At 48.2% G+C, this 22,991-nt stretch overlaps 1 protein-coding gene across 8 annotated transcripts in view; it reads left to right on the top strand.

Moving 5' to 3' along the window:
* Mbp (myelin basic protein) overlaps positions 1-22,991 on the top strand; it is a 109,862-nt gene that overhangs the window by 42,160 nt on the left and 44,711 nt on the right. For all 8 annotated transcript variants that reach the window (XM_048419606.3, XM_048419610.3, XM_048419605.3 and 5 more), the window contains exon 3: positions 2,760-2,847. In XM_048419606.3, coding sequence (XP_048275563.1) covers positions 2,760-2,847 — 88 coding nt within the window. The remainder of the gene's footprint in view (positions 1-2,759; positions 2,848-22,991) is intronic.

Below are 22,991 nucleotides of genomic sequence, written 5' to 3'. Positions count from 1 at the left end.
CACGGTCAGATGCATGGTCACGGGTTTTCCCCGTGACAAGGACACACTCACCAGTGTAGGCCCACACTAGTCCACTGTGATCCCCTAACTTCCTTACCTCTGTGAAAGGCCTGACTTCCCCATATCAGAATCTCAGACACCAAAAGTTAGAACATAGACAAATATTTTCAGGTACATGAAACACAGAAGGGAGTGAAGTTCAGCAGCTAACAGAGCCGGGGAGAACTTGGGGGAGGTAACAGATGCCAAAGACCCTAGGAATAAAGTTTGTTGAAAAACAAAAAAGGGGTAAGACTCGTTATCGTTACCAAGTGAAGCAGGAAATATAATGGATGTGACTTACCGGTAGGAAGCTTGGTGTGTCGGCTAGCGCCAGCCCCAGCAGTCACCATGGTGTTGAGAATGTAGGTTAACCGCATAGACAGCATCAGTTGTGGGATAGTCGTTGTGGGGAGGCTCGCAGGTGTGCTTTACCCTTGATGTACGACATACCGTGAGCGCCCAGAGCCTTGGCTGTGCCTCTCATCCGTCTCAGCCACGGCCAGCCAGATGCTGTAGTTAGGTCCTCCGTAAATGAGCCACCCGACTGCTGTGAGCTGTTAGCATCCCGCCACCCTGCAGGTGTCACCGCCGTCCCAGGGCACGTGCACGTTCCTGTCATCACCAAGGGAGCACTGCAGGTCTGAATCTGACTTTAGGGTCACACATGCATGCGAGAAGCCCGTCTTCATCGCATGCATCAACTTGGGTTCCACTACCAAGAGATCTTGTGTGTGTGGGGGGGGGGGAATTCCAGGGTCAGGAAATATCAGTTCATTTACCAGCAGTCACTCAGATGCAGCCAAGATGCTGGGGTCCACCTCTGCTTCTACAGTCTAGTTGGCTTCTCTAGACAGCAGCCCGTACCTTCTGAGGCTGGGGTACATGGGTGACTGGTTGGGTGGCCTTTGGGAGGCGGGAGAAGTTCTTGGACCTGCTCTCTGGCCTCCCTGATTCAGCTCACCCACAGTGAACACTGCTGGGGCACGGGAAGAGAAGATCAAGAAAGGGGAGCCAGGCAACAACATCCCACTCCCTTCCCCCTCTTCCACCGAGCCCAAGAAACATAGAGCCAAGCTGAAAGCAGCTACAGTCACCAGGGGCTGGCGTGCCAGGGAGACGTCCACCTCTACTCCATCTCTTGTTTAACAGAGCAGCAGTTTCTTTGTGCCAGGCAAATTCTGAGCACTTTGCGTGGATGAATTCTGCTAATTCTTATTTATAAACACCATGCCAAGCAATGTTAGCATTTCTGTTCTTTTATGGAAAAAAAACACTGAGGCACGGAGAGGTTAAATGTGTGCTCAGGTGGCATGGCTAATACACAAGTCCGTAGACACGCAGCGTCTGCCCACAGGATTTGTTATCTCAATTGTTGTCTACTGCCTGACCCCATCCCTGCGAGGAAAAAGGAAACTGTGTGTCTGTCATGGGCTGAAGGCTTGGGAAAGGAGGAGCAGACCTGGGAAGCAGTGCTTGTGAAATAATCTGAAACATAGGAGGGCAGATGACAATCACACAGGGGCCATAGGCATCAATGGTGCTGGGTCTGGAGTGGTAGTCGCCTGTTCTCTCAGCCGCAGGAGCTTCCCTGCCCGTAGGTGCTGTGGCAGGGTTGGTCCAGCACCAGTTAGGATTAAAGGCGCCATATGGGAAGGAGCAGAAGGGTCTCCAGGGCCTCCCAACAGAGCCATCATTGTGATTGCACACTAAACAGTTAAAGTCAAAGACAAAAGTTCAAAAGCCAAGCATGGGGGTGAACTTCTGTTGTCTGATGTTTGGGAGGCAGAGGTGAGGGAATGGCCACAGGTTTAAGACCTGCCTACGAGTTCTAGACTAACCATGGCTGTATAGCAAAACTCTGTCTCAAAATAATAATAATAATAATAATAATAATAATAATAATAATAATAATAATATAATGTAATAGTGCACCTGTTTGTTATCTCAGTGCTGGAAAAGGTGGCCCAGTGGATCCCTACGGCTTGCTGGCCACCATGGCCAGCCTAATTGGGAGGTTTCCAGCCAGTGACAAACACTATCTCAAGGAATGAGGTAGATGGTTCCTGAGAAAGGACACCCCAAGGTGACCTCTGAGCCTTCACACACATACATATATACCCACACAGACACATGCAAAATAAAATCAAACAATTAATATAATAAATCTTATATCCATGCTTGCATCAAGAGGATCAACAGGATCCCAAAGAGCAGGCAGGGAACCCACCCCCCCCACACACACACACATCCCATCATCCCCGGAGTACCAGGGCTCCTAGTCAGGGGCATCCCAGCCCTCCCACAGTGGTCTCTTCCCTACCTCACAGGAGCACAAGACATCACTGACTTAGCTTTGGTACTGTCCCCGGAGTCCTGATAAGCTTCTGATTAGCCTTACCTAGAATTCAGAGCTCTGTAAGCCATTTGAAATCTAAGAGTGCCCACACAGGCAACCCGTCTGCAGATAGGAATTGCCTGCCTGGCTACTGTATTTTATCCAGGCTGACGCTGGCACCCTCTCATGTGAAACTGTCCACTCAAACCCAGCACACATGTGTGTGATTAGGCAGAGCAATGACCCTGAGCCATCTCGCCTGAATCTCTAACCCTGAGCTGAGCCAGGTCTTCCACTTGAAGACAGTACATTAAGATCATTTTGCTGCCAAAAATGTATCTGTATGCGTCTAACTGTGTTTGTTGGTGTGTTGTTTTTCCAGGATGGTGAGAGTCACCGAGGAGAGTTTGAAGAAAAGAGAAGCGTGGGCAAACTTTCTCAGACAGCATCAGAAGACAGTGATGTGTTTGGTATGTAGAGGGGACAGCCCCCTCTCGTGCTTGGACTGTGAGCACACGCATTATCACTGGGGAATCCCCATCCTTCTCTTTAGATTTTTGTTTTTCTTGCTGTTTCTGGTTTTGTTTTGTTTGGTCTTCCTGTATGTATGTGTATTCCCATCTGTGAATACACGCTTGCATGTGACACGAGGCATGTGTGCCAGTCAAGGACAATCCCGCCCCCCACCTTGAACAGAAACAAGAAGAAGCTTGTTCACTGCTGCGTAGCCCAGGATAACTGGTCTATGAACGTCTGATAGCCGACACCACCTCCCTCCCCTTCTCTTGGTACTGGAGTTACATATGTGCACTGTTGCATGTGGTTTTACATGGATTCTAGGGACCAAGCTCAGGTTCTCACCTTTATGCAGCAAGTCATTTACCCAGCGGATTATATTCCCAACCTCCATCTTCATTAAACATCTGTGCAGTGGTGCATCGAACAGTACGTGACTCCTTACTGCCCTCCTGCAGACCTTTCCCATGGGACCCAGGGTTCTGTTTTATTTTGTGTTCATGTTTGCTCTCTGTACCCCTAAGTCAGTCTCTCTCTCTCTCTCTCTCTCTCTCTCTCTCTCTCTCTCTCTCTCTCGCCATCAGCAGGCCCCCACAATGTCATAACAATGCTGAGGAGGAAGTAAGCTTGCCAAAGTCGGGCACTGCTGTCCTTGGGCTGGCTGCAGACGGTGACTTGGCTGTTGTTGGGAATAATTGTGGTATATGAAATGCTACCTTCCTGTTGCCTCATGAATACACACTGTCCTGCATGTGGGTTTTCTCTTCCTTCCTACTTCTCAGAGGAACAAACACGCTCATCTGATTTTGGTGGAATGTGGTTGAGCTATCTTTTCCAAGACTTTTCTCCAACATGGGCTCCCACAGATGGCCTGTTCTTAGGGGCACTGGGGGCTTCTTTCTTTCCCTTAGGGAGATAAGAGAAGACAAGTGTGGTTGAGAGTGATAAGAGTCCACTGTCCCAAGAGGAAACAGCAGCCAGGTTCTGCCACTGCAGGAATCATAACCTGTCGCAACGCCTAGGTCTCAGTTGCTGGAGGCCAGCCACCCTTGGACACTCCCTAATCTGGCCTCGCCTTGCTTCTGCAAAGGCCTTTCTTCATACTTCTCTCACTAGGCAGTGCCATCTACCCTGGGGTTTTGTTATTGTTGGTTTTGGTTAACTTGGTTTCTTCAAGATTGGTTCCTTCTGTGTTTTTCCTTCTTGAGGGAACACCTGCAGTTGAAAAGCCTCTGGGAACAGTGCGACCCTAAGACTGAAACCCAAGGCTGTGAGATGGTCGTGTGGCAGCAGGGGCCAGCAGGGGAGGTGTGGGCCAGCAGGGGCAGTAGGGGCCAGCAGGGGAGGTAGGGGCCAGCAGGAGAGGTGTGGGCCAGAAGGGGAGGTAGGGGCCAGCAGGAGAGGTGTGGGCCAGCAGGGGAGGTGAGGGCCAGCAGGGGAGGTGGGGGCCAGCAGGGGAGGTGGGGGCCAGCAGGGGAGGTGGGGGCCAGCAGGGGAGGTGAGGGCCAACAGAGGAGGTGGGGGCCAGCAGGGGAGGTGGGGGCCAGCAGGGGAGGTGGGGGGCTAGCAGGGGAGGTGGGGGCCAGCAGGGGAGGTGGGGGCCAGCAGGGGAGATGGGGGCCAGCAGGGGAAGTGTGGGCCAGCAGGGGAGGTGGGGACCAGCAGGGGAGGGGCTCTACAATTTCCTTAGCTGTGTCCATTTCCACAGGAATTTTCTTGGGGCATTTCTGTCTTTAGAAAGTGGGGTATTCATATTTTAGTAGCTCCTGGGGCCTGGTCAGAGGTAAGAGCAGAAGGCAGTGGGGGGGGGGGGGAATATATAACAGCAAGGTGCACAAGGCGTGGTACAGAGCACAGTGTCTGCCTGTGTGTTAGACATTTGGTAGAAACTATTGTTCCTTTGCTTATGTTTTCCAAGTGTGAACACAGAACTAAGGCTCACAGACACATATCAGAGATACCAAAGAAAAGGCAATATATGCATGCCTGGGTTTACGTACTGTTTAGGCAAGTGTCATCTTGAGTATTGGTTGGGGTGTTTTTCTGTCCTAGGGATGGAGTTCAGGAGTTGATACATACTAGGTGAGTGCTTTACCACTGAGCTGTGGTCCTAGGTCTAGTTAATTGCTTTTTTAGTTTATTAGTGATCTTAGGAACCCTGACTTTACCATTATGTGTGTATGTGTGTATACACACAGAGAAAATGTATGTAACATGTGAACTATATCACATAGAAGGCCTTTGTGAGTCCCGTCTGTGACTTATGTAAATGCTCTGATTTCTGAAGCGGTGAGGTGTCCCAGGAGACGGCTTCCTGGCTGGAAGATGGAAGCTAATGCAATGCAAAAGTTACAGGTCTTTCCACAATAAATCAGGTGCTCCCAGGACCTGGGCCAGGAATGCGCTCGTGCCTGTGACATGAAGGCAGTTCATAGCTCTTGCACTGTGGGCTGCAGCAGGACCTGAGTCACCCTCACGCATGCAGGCTCATTCTGCATGAGTCAGAGCCCAGGGGCATGTGAGGCACTCTGCCTGTGGACGTCTTAGGTTCGCACTGCACTGAGTCAAGCCGGCTGGGAGGGCTTGTGTACCCTAGGTACTCAGCAGTCCTGAGTGAGCTGCTGAGCCTCTGCCCTCGAACTCAGTAACCTTCCTCCTGGCCCTTCTCTGGCAGCTGCAGAAGTTCCAGGATAAAGAGGAAAAATGGCAGATGGGAGAGGAAAGCTCAAATGACCTTGGTTGGGTTTTTTGTTTGTTTGTCCTGGTAGAGATCAGAGGAGAGCAACCTTTGGAAGTTGATTCTCTTCTTTGACATGTGTGTCCCAAGAATCTAATTCAGGTTATCAGACTTAGTATTGACTGTGACCAATTGAGCCATCCCTTATAGGAGAACTCTTTATAAACTGCTGGTAGCACAGACGGGGTTCCCAGTGAATCCAGCCCCCTCCACTTCATAAGGACTTCTCTAGCTGTCCTGTAGGCTCGGGAAAGCAAGCCCCCTTGACATCGCTTATATTTTGTGAACATCAAGTCGTCAGCAGCCCTACCAAGGGCATCTGCACGTGCTCAGAGATCATTTCATTTTTTTTTTTTTTTGCATCAGAAGGACAGGCAAAGAACGTAGAATATAGTGAAACCTGTCTCCTCTAGCAACACATTATTTCAGGACACACACGTAGGATATTGGACATCATGGTAGGGGGTACTATTTCCATTAAGAAAGAACTCCTGGATGGGATGAACTGGATACCGTAGAGAAGTTCACAGGCAGGGTTGACTAGGCACGCATGCTACACCTGATGGCTCTAAGCCACACACTAAGTCAGTCAGCTGAATCCAGACATTTCCTCTGTGACTTTTCCAGGCCAGAGGCAATCCTTGGTTCAGCAGTAGTGCGTGAGTCTGAGACTTTATGCTAACTGGTAAAATGCCATTGGAAGATTGCTTCGGTCTCAAGGGAGTATCTCAGCAGGCACAGCGCTAACTCTCTCTGCCCCTTCCTCTGACAGAATTGTGGTTACACTTCAGGCCTGGTTGCCTGGCTACCCAGGAGGAAGGAAATGCTGTGGGGCACAGTAGCCTAGGGAACCATGTTGTCCCCAATTTGAGGAACCAGGCTATTTTTCAACAGGCTGGTTTGTAAACTTTGTTGAGCCACACATCCATACACACATCACATACCATCCTGTCATTTGAAGGCCATGGAGAAGGAAGGCAGCAAGCCCCACCTGCTTCCTTACAGAGCTCTCAAGACCGGGCTGCTGTTGGACAGGCCCTCCTGGGGATGAGCCGTTTCAACCTCCAGAATTTACTCTTGCAATGTATTACAGATACCAGGAGAGGGCGCCATGGCTCTGCAGGAGTGACTGGCTCCCTTTAGACTGTCCAGGGCTGAGGCACCACTTCACATGTGCCCAAGCTGCCCAAACTTGACAGGTGGTGTGGGCAAGGATAGCTTAATCACAGGGTCACACCTTCCTTCCACTGCTGTCAGAGATAAACACAGGTGAGGGGAAATCCTCAAGTGATGGAGAGGGACCAGCCTGGGTTCAGTGTTGAAAGAAAACATATTGATGAGAGATGCTTACATGCACTTGTCTGTTTCCTGTAGCCTGAGTCAGTCTGCAGTCAGGCGACCAAAGACTCTGAAGTCTAGATCACGTGACGATGCAGCTATGGCAATCATAACTGCTGTGACAGTGTCCCCGCTATGGGTGAGATTTGGCCACCTGCATGGGCAGTCGGATGCCTTGTGTCAGACAGGATATGGCAGGACCATGTGATTTTTTACCCCTTTGCTTCTTAGATTCCTCAGATGTGAGGTGGGGTCAGGACAGTGAACAGTGAAGTGTCCTCATGTGCCCAGACAGGATATGTTTATTTAATTTTTAAAGATTTTTGGTTTATTTATTTTATGCATCTGGGTGTTTGTCTGTATGTGTATATTTGTACCATGTGCATGCCTGGTGCCTGAGGAGGTCAGAGAGGACCCAAGCTCCCCTGGAACAGGAGTTATAGACGGCTGTGAGCCGCTATGTGAGCGCTGGGAAGCAAACCTGGGTCCTCTACAAGAGCAGCAATTGTTTCTAACCAGTGGGCCATCTTTCCAGCCTCATTTATTTGGCTTTTGAGATAAGATCTTATTCTGTTACCCAAGAACTCACTACAATCCTCCAGCTTCATCCTCCTGGGTGTCATGCTTACTGGTGTGTACCATTCAGCCATATTGTTCTGATAATTACAGAGTTTTACCTATTTTCAATGATGCCAAGTCATCATTGAACTCTGAGAATTCTCCCACTTAGATTTTTATCAGAGATGACAGTTACCTGGTGATCACTGTCCACCAAATGTCATGTCAAGTGGCTTCTTTATTGGGATAGCTGCCAGCCAGAGCCTTTGTCTTCAGTCAGCAGACCTGATCTGACTCACAGACAGAACTGGACCTTGCTGAGTGAGGGCATGGATGGGTGTCTCACGGCACAGAGATGCAGGTCCCCATGCTTGGAAAAACCCCAAGATCGGCAGTCAGTGCTCCCAGAAGCTGAAGCCCTCTTGTCTCCCTGTCCCACTAGGAATGGATGATGAGTCTCAGGAAGAGGATAAGAGAATGTCATCTAGAGACAGTAGGGGACAAAGGGGCTTCTAGCTCACCAATGGCTCACACTCTGCTCAGGTGTTTCTGTTTTCCTCTCTTAAAGAGCTGCCCCTTTTCATCCCAACCCTGAGGGGGTCAGTGAGAGAACAGGTAAATGATCTGGATGCTTTGGAACACCCTGTAACACCAGCACTCAGGAGGTCGAGGCAGTAAGACTCTGCTCACAGGCAAACCTAGGGGTCAGCCATGTTAATGCCGGTTGCAGGTTCATTAGCGTTTCTGCTGTGCTCCGTCAACCGTTACGAGGAATAAGAGCCCTTTGTGGGTGGATCACAAGCCAGGATGAACTAAAACAATTTTAGTGCTAGTTCCTCATTAGTCACCAACTCCCAGAATGTTCTAGCAAAAATGTCATTTACGAAGAATGCTGTGAATGAGGCTTGGGATGCTGTAGCTCTGTCTCAGTGTGACGCTAGTCCAGATCCATCCATGTACACCACACCATCCATTAAGTCCCCTTTGAGCACTTCGAATGTGCCTGCAATTTTCTAGGGTGGGGCCAAGGGGGTCAGGGGTGAGCAGAAGGGGACATTTTAACCCAGCTTGACACGTGCAAAGCAAGGGTGGTTTTTGCTGTTGCTGCTTTTCAAGTATCAAACCAGCATTCTGTTGTCAAGGCCACCTCAGCGAGAGCGTGCACAGAAGCCAGAAAGGCTTCACAAAGCCTACTGGGAAGAAAGGGACCATGCCTGCTATAGGGTGAGCCCATAGAAGATAGGAAGCTTTTTGTCCATGTTCACTACTAAATCTCAGAGAAAGGTTTGGGTCTTAGAGGCAGCTTCTGCTCTCTGTTTTTGTTTTTGTTGTTTATTTGGTTGGTTTTTTGTTTTTTATTTCTGCTGTTGTTTTGTTTTGGTTTGGTTTTTTGTTTTGTTTTGTCTTTTGTCTTTAATGAGGTTTCTCTATAGCCCTGGATGTCCTGGAACTCACTATATAGACCAGGCTGTCCTCAAACTCACCAAAATCAGCCCTCCTCCTGTTTCCCGAGTGCTGGAATTAAAGGCCTGTGCCACTGTGCCCAGCTAAGGAGCAGCGTTTTCAATACTGAAAGGATGGTGGGAGGGCACAGCTATACCCTCTGCTTTCTGCTCCACCCATCCTCTGATGCCTTCTCTCTCAGACATCTCCTCCCTTGGGCACAGCTTCTGTAGACCTTTGGAGTCCCCCAAATTCTCCATTCTCTACTTCTTAGGAGCTGGGCTATTATGTGTACATGTGTGCTATGTACATGTATGATGGCTATTGTGTATACATGTGTGGTATGTGTACATGTACGATGAGTACACACCAGTATGTATGTGTGTTTGGCATGTGCATAAGAGAGTGTGCATGTGTGCAGCTTGTGCATACAGAGGGGTGTGTGTGTGTGTGTGTGTGTGTGTGTGTAGGACCCCTTCCACCAAGGGTGAGCTGCCTCTCTGGTGGGAGCTCACATGTAGAACAGGAAGTGTGTGGGTGAAAGTGTCCAGGAATGCTGCCCTTTCCTTATTTGTTAAAACACTTCTCACAGGGAGCTGAAATTCCCCAGAACAGGGTGGTAATGGTACCTGTAGCCTAGCAGCGCCATTTCTGGCAGGAAGATGAGGAGGAGAGCGCTGAGCAGGCTGACTTCCACAGAACAGCCATAACTACTGGTGCCTGGAAGGCTCAGACAGCCTGCTCCCAGAGAGCCCCACCTTAGGAGTGCCTCGGAGTCACTTCGGGTCAGCGGAGCCACAATAGGACAGCGAGCAGATAGTGAGAACAAAGAGGGAACACAGTCTCCAAGTCACAAATAGCAGATGTGATGGGCGTTGGCCAGCTGGGGAGGAATGTGCCCTGCCTGAGGCCCAGGAAGCAAAGAGTCTTCCCTGGTCACGGGCCCCTCGGAGACATCTTGGGTCAGATCGCGATTGGAAAGCATCCCCATGTATCTCCACCGGTGAAGGAGCGTCACATTTTGTCTCTCCCTTCTCTGAATTTGTCAAGGACCTAAGGTCTCCTGGGGATTTGACACATGCAGGAAGGTCCTTCTTCTTGGTGAAGCAGTGGAACGCACTTTTCCAGTTAACTCCCCTCTACAAACGCTCTGTATGCAGGCCGCCACCAGCATGAGAGCCAAGATGTCCCTGACTTCCCAAAAGGAAGCAGGTGTCGCTTCACTCAAGGACACTTCCGGGTCAACATCAAACACACATTAGAGATGAAGTGTCATGAAGGAAAACCTGTACCTTGCCGTCCGGGGATTCGGAGAGTGTTCCTCGCTCCCTTCCCATTCCCTCCTTCCTGTTTCACCCCAGAGCCCATCACCCTACTCTCTGGAGCTCCCATGTTTCTCCTAAATCACCTATCCTGCTTTGGGTAAAATGTCACATATTTGTGACGTGTTGGTAATTATTACCCCCAGTCTTTCTGCTCTATACACAAACCCTGGAGACAGCTCTGACCACTTAGCAACTGAGTCAGGCTTGGCATGACCCATGGTGCATCCTGTCTCACTCAAATCTGCTGGGAAAGTGACTGAGCATCCCAGGAGGTGACCTCTTGTTAACTATTTGTAACATGATGGCCGGCTTGTTGGGGTTTCTGTCCCACCCGGTACCCCACAACCGGCAAGCCCAAAGAAAAAATCACACACAGGACTCCATAAGGTTATAAACTGATTGGCCCATTAGGTCAGGCTTCTTGTTAACTCTTATAACTTATGTTTACCCCATTATCCTTATCTACATTAGCCACATGGCTCCGTACCTTTCTCAGCTGGGCAAGTTACATGCTGCCTCTTTGGTGGTCTGCGCAGGAGTGTCAGAGGGAACTTCCTAGAATACTCCCAATCTCTTTGCTCCACCTCTACTTCCTGTCTGGCTTTCCTGTCTATACTGTCTGCCTGGCCAATCAGTGTTTTATTAAAATATGATTGACAGAATACAGATAATTCTCCCGCACCATTTCCCTCTTTTTTTTAAAAAAAAAAAAAACAAAGGAAAATACCCATAACCCATTTGTTGGGAATGTGGGCATAGTATTTCAGGTTACTTCCTGCTGGTTGGGGGCGCTGATGATCTTATGGGGACCTAAAGAAAATTTAGAGTTATAATCAAGTTCTGACTGGAGTATCCTGTGAGTCTTGATCATCTCAGGCAGCAGTCTTGAACCAGTTCTGGATGAAGAACTCAGACATCTGGGCCATCTGTTCCTGTCGGAGATTTCTCGGGTGGCCTCCCTTGATCAAAGCTGATTTTTCTTAAGTCAGAATGAATCCATAGCCTCTCATTTTCTGTGGAAACAAAAGCAAAATCTCTTCTCCAAAGTAACATACCTTTTGACTTCAGTTTTGAAGCCAAGGTATTGCATTCAAACAATTCAAAGAGAGCATAATAACACACAGTATCAAGATTCTCTGTGTATTTTCCATCTTTATGCAGCTTTATTTCAACCTCTATTTCTTTTAATTTTACTTTTAACTTTTGGCTTTTTGAGACAGGTTCTCTGCATATATCTTTGTCCTGGAATAACTCTGTAGACCAGGCTGTCCTTGAACTCACAGAGATCCTTTTGTCTCTGCCTCCCCAGTGCTGGGATTAAAGGCATGTGCTACCACACCTTGAACTCACAGAGATCTGTCTGTCTCTGCCTCCCAGGCATTGGGATTAAAGGCGTGTGCTATCACACCTTGAAATCACAGGGGTCAATCTACCTCTGCCCCTTGAAGTCACAGAGGTCAATATGCCGCTGCCTCCCAGGCATTGGGATTAAAGGTGTGTACCACCAAACCCTATTTCTCCTTTTCTTTTTTATTTTTAATGACTTTAACCTTTAGCCTGCATATATTTTTAACACATTGTAAAATATTTAGAGGTTTTCTTTGTCTTTGAATCTCTCTTTACTGCATATCTCTCTTTTTCTGACCACATGAGTCTTTAATGGGTAGGACTAAAGCCATGGCTTTGACAGTTAGACCCAGCCCATTCCTTAGCTTTCCAGGCTCATGGCTGAGATACCAGCCAGAGCTGTGTTCACTGCTGCAACTCTATGGCATTTCAAGGTACTTGCTAGCAAGCAAGCTGCAGCATTCTGCACACAGACCACATTCAGTCGGACTGCCTGCCTTAAAGAGTCAGAGATTGTCCTGGCAGGACAGGCCAGAAAGCTGGCATTTTAAAACAATGCAGCTTTTTTCCTGCTACGGCTGAAAACCGAAAAGCATGCGTTCAGCTTTTCATCAACACCGTTTAAGTGTTTCACGGCAGGACCTCTTAAAGGAGCTGTAAAGTTTTGCAGCTAAAGCCGAGTCAGGAAGCCTCTCTTAGATGAGAGCATTTGCTTGCCTCTAGCAAGCAGAGCAGACCCAAGAAATTGCTGCTACCAAGAAACCATGCATAAAGCTGTTATTCTGTTCTAGAATTACTTCCAAAGCTGTCTCAGGCTTTATGTGGATACAGTTGCCCCACGTTGGGCGCCATAAGTAACATGACAGCCGGCTTGTTGGGGTTTCTGTCCCACCCGGTACCCCACAACCGGCAAGCCCAAAGAAAAAAATCACACACAGGACTCCATAAGGTTATAAACTGATTGGCCCATTAGGTCAGGCTTCTTGTTAACTCTTATAACTTATGTTACCCCATTATCCTTATCTACATTAGCCACATGACTCCGTACCTTTCTCAGCTGGGCAAGTTACATGCTGCCTCTTTGGTGGTCTGCACAGGAGTGTCAGAGGGAGCTTCCTAGAATACTCCCAGTCTCTTTGCTCCACCTCTACTTCCTGTCTGGCTTTCCTGTCTATACTGCCTGCCTGGCCAATCAGCGTTTTATTAAAATATGACTGACAGAATACAGATAATTCTCCCGCACCAACTATTTAATGTTAGCTGAGCCAGGAAGATGTTAACAGTGGCAGGCAGACTGTTAGACATCCGTTTTTACAGAGTCCACCATGACGGATGGAAAGGACAACTGGAGATGCTGGTGTCTCTACCAGCAAGTGAAGCCTGAGTAACTTGCTGTGAGTTATGGTCCCTAGGATCAGAATGGACCATGGTGTGGTTCCTTCTGCCCTGACCACTGTTCTTCACAGTTACTCTCCAGGTGCTGGCAAAGTAACTACAACGCAGCTAAGAAAGCACTCCATCTTTCTCCCTAGCTTGGGGGATCGTGTGTATCTTTTGGAAAGCTTTCTTTTAACTAAACACTTCATTGAAGTTCATCGAAATGAGCAGAACACTCCTTTACGTTGCCTTCATTTTTTCTGGCATCTTCATTCAGATTCAGATGTTGTAGGCAATGTAAGCATGCAGCAGGGCTCCCCTCCCAGATCTGCTTTGCTGATAGAACAAGAGTGGGAAGCACTTCCCTGGGGGTCTTAATAAAATAAAGCCATAATGGTTTTTTCCCTCCAAAGAAATCCTATTAGTGATGATGTCCTGGAGATAGAGCAGGTCATACCCCACTGACACACACTCCCAACTCCAGCCCCACTGACTGTCAAAATGAGGCTTGCACTCAAGACAAGGAGACCATGCTGAAAAGAAGCCACTTGTCCATACTGACACAGGCCTTTAACTGGCCCTGGGAAGGTCAGCTGCAACAGTGGCACTGAGAAGGAGGCTCCATTGTGGCTCCTCTCTTGTGGTTCATGAGTAGCTAACAGCAGAAGGGCATTGAAATTTTCTATGTGGTTAAGAGAAGGAGAGATGTTGTCCAAGGTGTCTGTCCTGCCTGGTCCCGCAACCGGTTATTCAACCCCAAAGAAACACACAGAGGTCTACATTAATTATAAACTGGTTGGCCTATTAGCTCAGACTTCTTATAACTCTTATATTAGCTCATAATTCTTGTCTATGTCAGCTACATGACTCAGTACCTTTTATCAGTGAGGCATTCTCATCTTGCTTCCTCTGCATCTGAGTGACAACTGCAGACTGACTCTTTCCTCTTCCCAGAATACTCCTGCTCTGGTTGCCCTGCCCTGTACTTCCTGCCTGGCTACTGGCCAATTAGCATTTTATTAAAGCAATACAAATGACAAATATTTACAGGATAGAAGACCATTGGCCCACAGCACTCCCCCCCTTTTTTTTCAAAACAAGAATTCTGAATCTAATCTCCTTTGTTTAGCTTTCTTCCTGACCATTATCCATAAGAACTTGTAACCAACATTCTAAGCAAAGAAAAACATTCATAATCTATTTTGGGGGAAGATGGGCCTAGTTTTCCAGGCTAGTTCCTGTTGATTGGGGATGCTGATAATTTTACGGGGACCTAAAGAAAATTTTGAATTATGGTCAAATCCTGACTGGGATATTCTGTGAGGCTTGATCATCTCAGCCAGCAGTCTCAAAGCTGTTCTGGATCAGAACTCAAACTTCTGGACCATCTGCTCCTATTGAAGATTTCTGAAGGGGTCTTCCTTGATCAAACCTGATTTTTCTTAGAATCCACAGTCTTTCATATCCTGTGGAAACAAAAGCAAAACTTCTTCAAAGTAACATAACTTTTGACTTAAATTTTAAATTCAAGCTATTTTCAAAATATATATGTTGGATTAATTCAGCAGCATTTATACTCAAATATCTTTTAGTAGTTGTTGCTCCTTCCTCAGCAGTCAAACAATTCAAAGACAACTCAACAATATACAGTATCCAGACTTTCTGTGTATTTTCCATCTTTACATGGCTTTATTTTAAACTCTGTTTCTTTTCTTTTTATTTTTAATTTTTGGTTATTTGAGACAGGGTTTCTCTATGTATCTTTAGCTGTTCTGGAACTCACTCTGTAATCCAGGCTATTCTTGAACTCACAGAGATCTGCCTGCCTCTGCTTCCCAAGTGCTGAGATTAAAGGTGTGTGCCACCACACCCAGTAGGAGCAGATGGTCCACCACACCCAACTACTCTCTTTCTTTCTTTCTTTTTTAAGGAATTTATTCTTTTCCTTTTCTCTCCCAAGCCTACATATATTTTTAAACACAATGTAAACCATTTAGAGGTTTTCTTCGTCTTTGAATCTATCTTTACTGTATATCTCTTTTTCTGACCACATGAGTCTTTAATGTGCTGAGTGATATGGCTAGAATTAAAGCCGTGACTTTGATGGCTGGATACACCCTATTCCTTAGCTTTCTGAAAGTCTAGCTTCATGGCAAAAGTATTGACGGAAGTCATATTTATTGCCAGAACTCTATGGAGTTTCAAGGTTCCTGCCACCACCAAGAAGCATGTTGTCAGCTATTCATAAACACCATTTAAGTGTTTGGTGGTGGGGCCTCTTAAAAGAGCTGCAAAGTTTTTGCAGTTAAAGCTTAGTCAGGAAGCCTCTCTTAAATGAGACGCACTTGCCTCTAGCAAATAGAGCCCACCTGAGAAAATGCAGCTACCAAGAAGCTGTGCTTAACTCTGTTCTTTGGTGTCTAGAATCACTTCCCAAACTCTCTTAGGTTTTAAGCAGATTTAGCTGTCCATGTCGGGTGCTGTTTGTTGACAGAGGTTTGTCCTGTCTGATCCCACAGCTGTTTTGTCCCAAAGAAACACACAGAGGTTTACATTAATTATAAACTGAACAGTCCATAGCTCAGGCTTCTTATTAACTGTTATAACTTATATTAGCCCATAATTCTTGTCATATGACATTCTCATCTTGCTTCCTCTGTGTCTGGCTTCCTCTGTGATGACTGCAGACTAACGCTTTCCTCTTCCCAGAATTCTCCTGTTCTGGTTTACCCGCCTATACTTCCTGCCTGACTCCTAGCCAATCAGCATCTTATTAAAGCAATACAAGCAACAAATCTTTACAGGGTAGGAGACTGTTGTCCCTCAGCAGAGAATCTTCCCAGGCATCAGTTTGTGGCTCAAGCTTCTACATGTCATCATCCTATGGATTACATGTTATCATCCTATGGATTACATGTCATCATCCTATGGATTACATGTCATCATCCTATGAATTACATGTCATCATCCTATGGATTGGGCTGAAAGAGCAAATGGGACAGAGTAGATATGGATTTAGCCGTGGATGTCATCCAGCTTCCCCTCTGAAGCAATGGCACAAAGGGGTCTGTCTGTCCAGTTGTTTCCAGGGATGCAGGGACATTATCGTATCTAAAATCTCTCCCCACTCTTCCATGTGAGTGCATATCTATACACACATATGTGTGTGTATGCTTACACATATCTACCCAAGATCCCATAGAGATGGGGATCTTCCCATGCTCTAACAAAGAGCCCGTAGAAAGTCGGAGTCCAGTGCAGTCACTATGACCATTCTGACCGTGACCACAGATACACAGAGGGAAACATGAGGAAGCTCAAACCACCTGGCCACACTCATGGCCACAGGCCCAGGTCCTTTTTAAAAACTTGGACACCTGGAACAGTCAACAGCAGCCTTGGGCCTGTGTGGATTTGGTAACAAGTTGATGCCGTTTGGTCAGTGTAGACACTCTGTGTGTCATCTGTCCTGTGCAGTGAAGATCTCAAGCCACCGGCGGAGGATCTCCCTTTGTCATAGGGAGAGCCCTGGTCTTCTGTGTGCCAGCAGGCAGCTCACATGTATAATATAGCAATCTTTAGAATTTTAAGTCTTCAGTGTTCAAGGCCCCCAAATCTCTCTCCCTTTCTCTTCCTTTCTTCCTTGTTATATTTCTGTGGGTTTCTTTTTTTGTTTTGTTTTGAAACAAAGCGTGGCTATGTGGATCAGGCTAGCCTCCAACTCCCACTGCTCCTCCTTCCTCTGCCTCCTGAGTGCAGAGATAACAGGCCTGTACCAGCACACCTGGCTTCTTTCTTACGTCTGCAACTGTCTCTCTGCAGCAAGACCCTGGGGTCAGGGCAGGAGTGTCTTTGTCCGCGTCCCAGTGAGTCAGTAATCACTAGTTGGGGGATTTTGCAGGAGATGGTCGGGATATTTGCACCAGAAACGTCTTGCAGTCAAGAGATGAATAGGATGTGAGAGTGATGTTGCCCAGATGGCCCAGAAAATCCCTAAAATTTACCATTTGGTTTGTTGCTCTTTAAGAAACATCAGCAGTGGTGAACCTTACTCCTAGCCCCAAATTAAGCAGCACTTGTTTCCAGAGCACCCCCAGACTTCACTGGGAGTTTTGGGCAGTTACTAGTTACCCAGTGGTGAACGCAGAAGTCAACTGCATGGGACTGGCAGTCATGACCCCTAATGACAGACAGATGTACAGCCGCACCTCTCTCATACGCTCGTCCAAGCAGAGCATCTGCAAAGAGACAGATTATTACTTTAAACCACCGAGGCCCGTCTTCACTCTCTTGAAACACCTCAGGGACCTTTAACTGTGTAAGAGTGGGGGGGTAAAAGTGAAACTGGGGTCTGGGAAGAAGGCTCAGATGGTAAAGGGCTTGCATGGGTCCCTCAGGGCCATCCCCGGAACATATGTTATTAACAGTTGGACACAGTGGTACAGGTTTGTAATCCCGGTGTTGGGGAAAGAAAGACAAGTGGATCCCTGGGGCTCCCTGGCTAACAAGACCAGCCTAGCTGGTGACCTCTAGGCCAGTGAAAGACTGTTTCAAAGACTGAGGACCAGTTTTCCCCTGGTTTCCATGGGGACACACACAGCACAAATGACTTTTCTAGTGAAGTGATACAGGCTGGAAAAAAATGCAGCTACTGAGCTGCTCAGGCAGCCTTCATCTTCATTATATGCCGAGGAAAGAGTTCCTTTCACTGTTCTGAAACTAAGTGCATTCATCCTTCAGATGCTTCTAGGATGGCTTGATTGCGGCAGCCATTGTGTGTTGTCGTGTGTCCCGTCCCCCGTGCTCGTCCGTCGTGTCCCCCCCCCCCTCCCCGCACAGAGGTTGTCTTTCTCCGGGGGTTCAGATTCTGGCTCCACTGAATAAATACAAATACTGGTTTTATAGCTGTAAAATGGAGATGACAATGTCCACAAGGCAGGAACCATCTGTTTTTAGGGCTCTCCCTCTTCTTCCAGCCAGCCATTTTTCCCACCTCTGCCGCCTTGATCACGAATCTAACCACTTCCTGTTACAACGGTCCTGTTTTGAAGTCTCTGGGTAACCCTCAGAACTCCCCCAGGGCACTACTGCAGAAGCAAGCAGGTTTTTAGGGCTTCAAGGCGAAGGTGCCTTAGGGAGCAAAATCAAAGAACAGAAGGCCTGGGGAACAAAAGCACATTTGCTTTTCCCTGAAGTGGCCCATCTGCCTGACTCTTCCCAGGACTGGCAGGGGCCGGAGTTCAGAATGCTAACCTGTTTCTAGCTTTTCGGCTGATGACTTTTGATGAGGTGTAATTGGGAACAGTTGCAATCTGAAGATGCGGAAGTCTGATCTCTTTACTGTGCGGTGGGTGAGTGGCACACTGGATGTTCAAAGGATGCAGAGTCTCCGGTGTGTTTAAACTATTAAGCATGCCTGTGGTTCTTCCAATTGACCCTGTTTACACGCATCCTCTTTCACGTTCTTATTTATTTCCTGCTTGTTGAAATGGTCAACAGGAGAACCACGCTGTGGAATGGGAACGTAATCGCTCTTATTTTTAGAGCACTCTGTCTCCCCCGCGAGAGGGCTTGAACCATTTGCAGTCACTGTCCACCCCTCCACCCAGCTTCAGACACTGCAGCCACGAAGCTGCCTTCTACACTGGGGAATCTGCGTACTCTGCGCGACTGCGTAAAAGGCGTGCGCATGCGTGGTCTTCAGTGGTCACGGTCTTCAGGTGGTATGCTGTCCTGGGGGTCATCTATGCTCTCTTCCTTTGCTTGACTGAAGAGTTTCCTGCTCCGCAGCTGGACACCCATGAGTGCAGAGACATTGACGGTGTTTCCACCCTGGCTGCCATGAGTCATGCGCCCATGAGCCTTGGTTGGAGGGCTTCTTGGAGGTTTTCTGGGCTCTCTGGCAGATGTCTGTCAGTGAGGTTTGCCTGTCGTGCTGGGCTCCGAGGGGCAGGAATGATTCATCCTCACTTTTACTTGCCTCTCTGCCCTTTGCAATCAGGTGGCTGTTAAACCCCATTTTCCAAAGTTCCTCAAAGGGTGTGGGGCTGTAACAGGCAGCTGAAAGAGCCCCAGGGTGCTTCCTGAGGTCAGAGGTCTCTGTCTCCCAAAGGTCAGGGGATTCCACTAATCTGTTTACATATGAATGTCTCAGCCCTAGCCTGGGCTAAATCCAGCAGTTCTGCACCATCCAGAATCCTCTCCGTGAACGGGAAGGAAGAATGGTTCATAGTAAGAGAGGGCCCGGGTTCCAGAGTCTGTGACATAGCATTTAAAATTTCAGGGGCTAAGAATGTCACCACCATCCCATCTGTCCCACAGCACAATGTGAAGGCTCTGACCTGCCCTAATCCCATAGCTGCCAATTAAAACCCTCCTCGGGGAGTGAGCAGTGGGGAGATGACGGGAGGTGGGGGGAGACCACATGACAGGGGTCCTGAGAGCACCTTCCACAGCTGAACTCTACCTCCAGAAGCCGGCACAGGCTTTGGCCCAAATGAGTGCAGAGGAGAGAGAAATGGCAGCTTCAGACACAGCAGCCTGTTCCACAGAAGATAAAGTTTCTGCATGCAGACCGTGCTCGCTTAGATGAGCTCCAGGCATTGAGGGTGGACCAGGGTGATGGTCAAAGTCTCCAGAACACCGTTTTAGGAATCTGGTCTCTGGTCATCACCATGAGCTAGTGTGGACTGACCCCATAGTAAGGTCAGTGACTCTCCTGGCAGGAACTCAGAGCAGGGACCCCTGTGTGAGGAATCAGGGCAGTCACACAACCAAGAAGTTGTTCCAAGAGCCAGGCAAAGGAGGAAGCCTGGGTGGGGCCGCAGCTGTAGGCACTCTGCCCCACTGCAGTTGTCAGGCCCCTGTGGCACTAGTAACATTAGTCACTTCCTGAGACCTGGATTGAGCTGGAGGGGGGCGGGGTTGCCCCTGGCCAGCCACATTCCTTGCCGACTGCCCTGCTCTCAGACTGCTCATTGGTTGGCACAGCTACTTCTCGGGGGCTTGTGAAGCAGACTTCCTCAGAGGAGCTCTCGGCAAGAGGTCAGAAATGACAATGGCACTGTCTCTGAATCTGTTGGCCCTGGGGATGGCATGCAGATGGTGTGGTGGGTGGCAGCAGAAGGGATTCACATCATGGGGAGGACGGCATTGCAGGCCTCAAGGCCGGGAAGACGAGCAGCAGAGCTGGGCATATGGACTGCAGGCTCACGTGTGGGTAGAGTCCCAGGCCTAGTGAAGGAGTCGATCAGAAAATCGTCGGGCAGAGGTGCTGAGGCAAGTTCTAATGGGGCCAAGCAGAACTGGTGTGTGATGTCCCTGCCTGGGTACATGTGGTAATCTGTGGATGTGCACACGCTCCGGGATGTTCTACACACTGTTCTCGGTCTGTTCTGGGACCTCCTGAGAAGCTTGGGATAAACTAATACCTACCACACACTACAGAGATCAATGTCAGGCAGCATACTGAGCCATGCCGCCAAGCACACAGGGCAATAACGTGATCCATTCCAATGCACAGAGCATCCTCAAGATGAGAGCCTTATCCCCAGTAAGCCACTTCCTAGTTGCTCCTATACCACACCTCTGGGCATGTGCAGAGATTCAAGGAGAAGGGATTTTTTTTTCTGGCCCACAGGAGTCCTGCATTAGAATTGTGACGCTGACCAGGGTTGTCACAACACAGCCCCAGCCTGGGCCCTGGACTCATTGCCAAGTCTCCAGGGAGAGGGAGGCATAGTCTTATTTTAGTATAGATGTGCTAAAGCAAGACAAGAAATGAGCAATCCTCATCACAACATTCACTGCTGCAGTGACCAGGCCCCTGGAGAGAGACACAGGCACACAGGAGGTAACATTTGATGTTTCTGATAACACCAGAAAATACCACAGAAAGAATTGTGGCAGCCAGTTCAGCCTTAGTGGTGGAAAGCTCTTGAATGGATTCATTTCTGTAACCTAGAGACATTGAATCACTCTCTACCTGTGTTCATTTCCTGTATGGCTATCAACTTATTTGAGGCTCACACACGATGAAAACGGCTCCTTGCAAGCATCACTGGGGTGTGGAAGTTAAAGTGTCTTTACTTCCATTTGCTGAAGATTGCGGATGGTTTCCGTTTGCCCATGTTGGTATCTATGGTAGCTGAATGGGAATGATGGGGAAGTTGCCTCGGAATGTCTAACAGAAGATCAAATGAAACCTGTTAGCCATTAGGATGCGTTCCAGGACTAGAGAGGTGACCCAGTGAGGAAGGTACCTGCTACACAAACATCCAAGAACCTGAGTATGGATCTCAGCACCCATAGAAAAAACCAGGCATGGAAGCTCAGTCCTGGAACTCAAGCACTGAAGGTTGGAAACCAGTGGATCCCTAGGGCTTGCTGACCAGACAACCTAGCAGAATCCATGAGCAGCAGGTCCAGTGGGAGAGCCTATCTCAAAAGCAAAGAAGTGCTTGCAGAATGATGTCCAGGCATGCAGAGGCAAAAGCACTTACGCACATAGGTACACACACACACACACACACACACACACACACACCATATACATCAGACACACACACACCTTCTTACATGAACACAGTCTGTACCTGGAACTTCAGCAGACACAGAACGAACCAGCCTTGCCTGAGGCCAGTTTTCTAACCACTCTCTCAGTATCCCACTAATTGCCTGGCTTTCTAATCTGGAAAAGACCTGTTCTATCGCCCAGAAGTTGTCAAACCTTTCACCAACTCTGCTCTCACTTGAAGCCCAGCAGGGAATAACACCAGCTGGCAGAGATGGTACCACGGGGCTCTCCCTTGATGGTGGCTCGTGAACACTGAAAGGCAGGCATTGTATGGGGCCCGATGGCTGTGCTGGGCCAGACATTTGACACCATTGTCCCTGTGGTGTCCAGGCACAGTAAGTGCAGCACACAGATCTGCTACTGTCCCCAGAATGACCTAAAAATAACTCAGAAATGCACGGTCCTAGAGACCTCCGTTTTGTTTTATGTTATGAGCCCTCATTCCTTGAGAGTTCAAATCCTTTCTGTTTCTGCCATATTTACAAATGATTTAAAAAAAAACACTCCCTAGCTATGTACAAATTAATATGGCTGTTTTAAGAAGTTGGATGATTGAGTACTCTTCTGTTCAGCAGAAAGCAAGCAGGGAGGCCGATCCTGCTGATTCAAATGCTGCCACCCCCGTCACTATCCAGTGAAGGCCAGGTACCCCAGTGGTCAGTACCAGAGTCTTTGGAATATCAAAATCATGGTTTCTAGAAGGCAACCCTTGGATGAAATGCAGGAAGAGACACCAGCATCCTGGTCCTCCCAGTGATCTGGACACTGGTGGGAATATTAGATATGCACATTGTCAGCAAAAGCCACAGAGAAGCTCACAAAGTGACTACCATGTTCAGTCTCAGGACTCTCGTGGGCTAGGGGCTTCTCTTTCTCTTTATGTGAGATTACTCCTCTCCTCTCCTCTCTTCTCCTCTCCTCTCCTCTCTCTCTCTCTTTCTCTCTCCCTCCCTCCTTCCCCTTCCTCTCTCGCTCCCCTTATCTCTCTCCCCCTATCTTTCTCCCCCTGTCCTTCCTCTCTCATCTCTCTCCTTCCCTCTCTCTATCTCTCCTCTCTTCTCTCTCTCTCTCTCTCTCTCTCCTCTCTCTCCCTCCTCTCCTTCCTCTCTCTCCTTCTCTCTCCTCTTTCTCCTGTCTCTCCTCCCCTTTCTCTCTCCTCTATTGGCTTCCCTTTCTCTTTACATTGGATTACTTCTGTCTGACTCAGTTTTCCTCTCTCCCCCTCTCCTCCCCTCCCTTTTCCTCTCTGCCCCTCTCTCTTCCTCTCTCTGTCTCCCCCGTTGGTGTGTATTCATTATACATGGTTCTGGGTTTCATAAAGACAATTTCTTTTCAAGCGCGCTCTTCACTTCAGCTGTATTCATCCTTCATGCCCTTCCTCCCTCTCACTGGTCTCCC

This window comes from Myodes glareolus, chromosome 13, assembly GCF_982192425.1.
Source record: "Myodes glareolus chromosome 13, mMyoGla1.1, whole genome shotgun sequence".
Classification (NCBI taxonomy): Eukaryota; Metazoa; Chordata; class Mammalia; order Rodentia; family Cricetidae; genus Myodes; species Myodes glareolus.
Note: the sequence above shows the minus strand (reverse complement) of the source record. Positions and strands in the feature narration are given on the sequence as shown.